General features: G+C 40.2%; 1 protein-coding gene across 1 annotated transcript in view; it reads right to left on the reverse strand.

Annotated features, from left to right (window-relative positions):
- Positions 1 to 1,507: 1,507 nt before the first annotated feature.
- LOC103601786 (cytochrome c oxidase assembly factor 1 homolog) overlaps positions 1,508 to 3,448 on the reverse strand; it is a 9,581-nt gene continuing 7,640 nt past the window's right edge. Inside the window, 3 exon segments of the mRNA XM_008586209.1 lie at positions 1,508 to 1,862; positions 1,864 to 1,907; positions 2,730 to 2,804. Of these exon segments, the coding sequence (XP_008584431.1) occupies positions 1,808 to 1,862; positions 1,864 to 1,907; positions 2,730 to 2,804 (174 nt within the window). The 3' untranslated portion in view covers positions 1,508 to 1,807.

The following is a 3,448-nucleotide window of genomic DNA, read 5'->3' on the forward strand; positions in this document are numbered from 1 at the left end:
TCTCTTTTATGAGATGTGCTGCAGGCACCTGCTTAAACTTTGCTCATGGCAAAAAGTCACCTTTTCTTCTGATGTTAATATGCATTATCCAAAATGTCAGCAAGGCAGTTAATGGGAGTCAATGGCTGAATCTGAGTGATTACTGTACGTACAGGAAGTGGTGGGCTGCAAATACACGTCGTTGCTATCCTTAGAGAACAGGAGAAATAATGTCTACTGCAAGATCCAGGCTCCAACCTGTTCCGAATCATCTATGAAGGCATTAAGTACATTCATGGAAGTGAACTTGAATAGAAAAAATACCCGAGATGGTAGCTTTCAAAGAGAAATCGAGGAACTTTTCACTACGTAATACTATTTTCTATCAGCTAGATTAGAAAAGACTTTTCATTACTTCAAACTCTACAAAACAAAAACTGACACTTGTTTTTACTTCAGAACAGATGGCCTACCTAGGCCCAGGTTTTCTATGTTTTGGCCATAGCAAAGAAACCAAAAAAAAAAAAAAAAAAAAAATTCGAACACTGAAAGGAAATAAAAGTTGTCAGAGGACAGTCAGATATGAAGCAATACATAAACTGACACATACACAATAGAATATTATGTTAATTGTTAAAAAATAAAGCAGCATAAAACTGTTCTACCATTTATTTAAAAATATTGTAGAGATTGTAATATTTATCAATAAACACTGGAAGGGAAAGAGACTTACTTTTCACTATATAATCTACTCAAAGAACATACATATTTAACCTGCTTAGGTGCAATCATGTATATCTATATATATTTTGAAGGAACAAACTCTAGAATAGCGATAAAAGGCCTCATACTCTGCCAACACGTTTAAGTTTGGTTATTTTCTGAGAGGCTTCTCTCCAGTGAAGTAGAAAGAGAGCTCGTGAATGCCCTTCATTGTAGATGGTAACAATTGCAATAAGCCTAGTAATATTAAGAAGGTTAAACTGTTAAAAAAACAGATTTCTGGTTTTTCAGGCTCTGGTGCTCAGAGGGAAGTCTTTTTGCTCTATCATACTGTTTCCTTACAAGACCTATGAAACCTGAGTATACGATTCTCTAATAAGTATGTAAGTTGTTTGGAAAGCAGAAGGATAGGACGTGTTAGCTTTAACTAATTTTTCTACATTAGTTTTATATGTGCTTAAGTATGCATACATTTTTAAGCTTTAAAATGTTTGGAATAAAGGGAATTATTTTGCAATTCTTCAATTGGACACAGTTGGTGACTGAAAGAGAAATAAGAAAACAAAAACGACAAAGCAAACAAGATCTTCTGAAATGATTGAGAATGCTTACAAGCTACTACTTAACAACACGAACGCAGAGTTGAAACAAAGTGCCTGGTCATCCTTGGTGTTCCAATGTCAGCAACTTAGAAACCTCTTCAGTGCTAGTAAGCCTCAGTCTTTTCTTTGATGGAATTAAAAATTATAGGGAGAGGATGGGGAGAGGAAAAGAAAAGAGATGAGAACCAGCAAAAACCAACAAATATTATTAATGATTCCTTTAATTCTGTGCTTTCCGCATTTATATACAGAGCACTTTTAAATAAATTACCATATAAACTCATAATAAAATTTTCTTTCTGATTCAATTAAAAAACCACAATAGTGTTTGCTGTGGTCAGGTTAGAATTATACCAAAATGTATATGCCAGCACATATAATCATCCCCACTGGTGGCTGGAAATTTTGCTCACAGGAGTGCCTTCCACTCAGATGAGCTGTCACCCTGGCAGGTACATGGTGGAGATGAGGGAAAGCCAGACTTGAAAAAAGTCGAATCATCTTTACTCCTTTTCCACTTCATCACCATTCTGCTCTCTTAGCTTGACCAGGGGAATGCTGACCACCCTTGAGCTCTAAGAAAACCTCCTGAAGGTGCCACCTGAGAGAAACCAGAAAAGTATCATCAATGAAACACTGAGGCAAAAGACACAATCAAAAAGAAAAAAAAGAGCAGTTTGGAATAATGTCTTAAAATTTTTAAACGTTATTGTGTTAGTGCTACGTTAATACAATGTTAACATTCTGTTAGGGGGTCTCATTTTGGCAGCATCGACTGCAGACAAGCAAACGGAAGGGGTGTCAGGGAGGAGAAGGGGCAGCTTGTCCTCATTTCCTAATTGACACCGACCTGCACCTCCTCCAAGAACCCCAGCTGGGTGGGAGCGAGATGGGGGCTGCCTCGGGCCGCCTGCTCCTTTTGACCTGGGGAATTAAACACACTCGGCCTAAACAGCAAACATCTCCGAGAGGCTTCCCGTGGGGGAAGTGAGTGGATGTAGCTATTGGCAACCAACAAGAAAAGCTAATTAAGGTGGTGGATCGCTTATGCAAAGAACGGCACGAATATGCTGAAACAGGAATCCATGCCTCTGTTCATCTGTAACGACTGAGGCCGTAGGGTTAGAAACTGTAACATAGCATCAAATTATTACAGACCTAGACCACTATAACTGTAGAGATTTTCAAATTAAACAAAATAAGAAGACAATTAAGTAAATTGTATTGGATAAATTGTCTGGACTGAGCTAAGAGCCAAAGCACTGGCTTGCTGCCCAGGCCATGAAGCTTTTAGCTTCAAGCTTTGAAAACTAATTATTCTTATTACTGCAATCACTTAACTAGAAATGAAAATGGGAATCAAGATCGTTTCCATCAGGAGGGTCCCCTCCTGTTCCCCACTCCCATCACTTTCCCATGATTCCTCTGAAAGGGGGCATCTCTGGATGAACTGACATAGAGATGGCCCTCCGACCTAGATCCAGAGACAGGTATCCTCGGCTGTGGGTATAAAATGGCAGAAAGGAGAGATGTGATTGGATACGTTGTTGTCATGTCAAAGGATGACAAAACAATGCTTTCTAGAGCCAAGCTTATAAAATCCAGGGATTATCCACAGAATCAGGTTGTTTTCTAACAGCCCAGCTGGAGAATCCACCTGATTTTCCAAATGTCCTGCCCCTCTTTGAATGATCTGGGGAGGTCAATGGCAGTCCCTCCATTTGGCAAAGAGACCTTACACACCAGACTCAATTCTCTGGGTATGTAGAACGATCGTTCAGGCTAAAATCAGAACAATTACTGCCTCTGGTGGGTCTGGAGGATGTGAGAGGGACCAACAGGTAGTGGGAAAAGTTTACATCTACACAGGGCTTGAGTTACACAGGTGTGTGCATTTGTTAAAACTCGCCAGATGGGCCACTTGGATTTGTGCCTTTCGTAGAATGTAAATTTTACCTCAAAAAAAAAAAAAACCCGTAAAAAACCAAAAAGGAACCATAAACAAATATTAAACTCTAGTTAATGAGGGCCGGCCCGGTGGCGCACTGCTACAGTGCGCCGCTTGGGAGTGCGGCGGCACTCCCGCCGAGGGTTCGGATCCCACATACAGACCGGCCGCTCACTGGCTGAGCAAGGTGCAGGTG

Source organism: Galeopterus variegatus, unplaced genomic scaffold (assembly GCF_000696425.1).
Source record: "Galeopterus variegatus unplaced genomic scaffold, G_variegatus-3.0.2 Scaffold3879, whole genome shotgun sequence".
Taxonomy (NCBI): domain Eukaryota; kingdom Metazoa; phylum Chordata; class Mammalia; order Dermoptera; family Cynocephalidae; genus Galeopterus; species Galeopterus variegatus.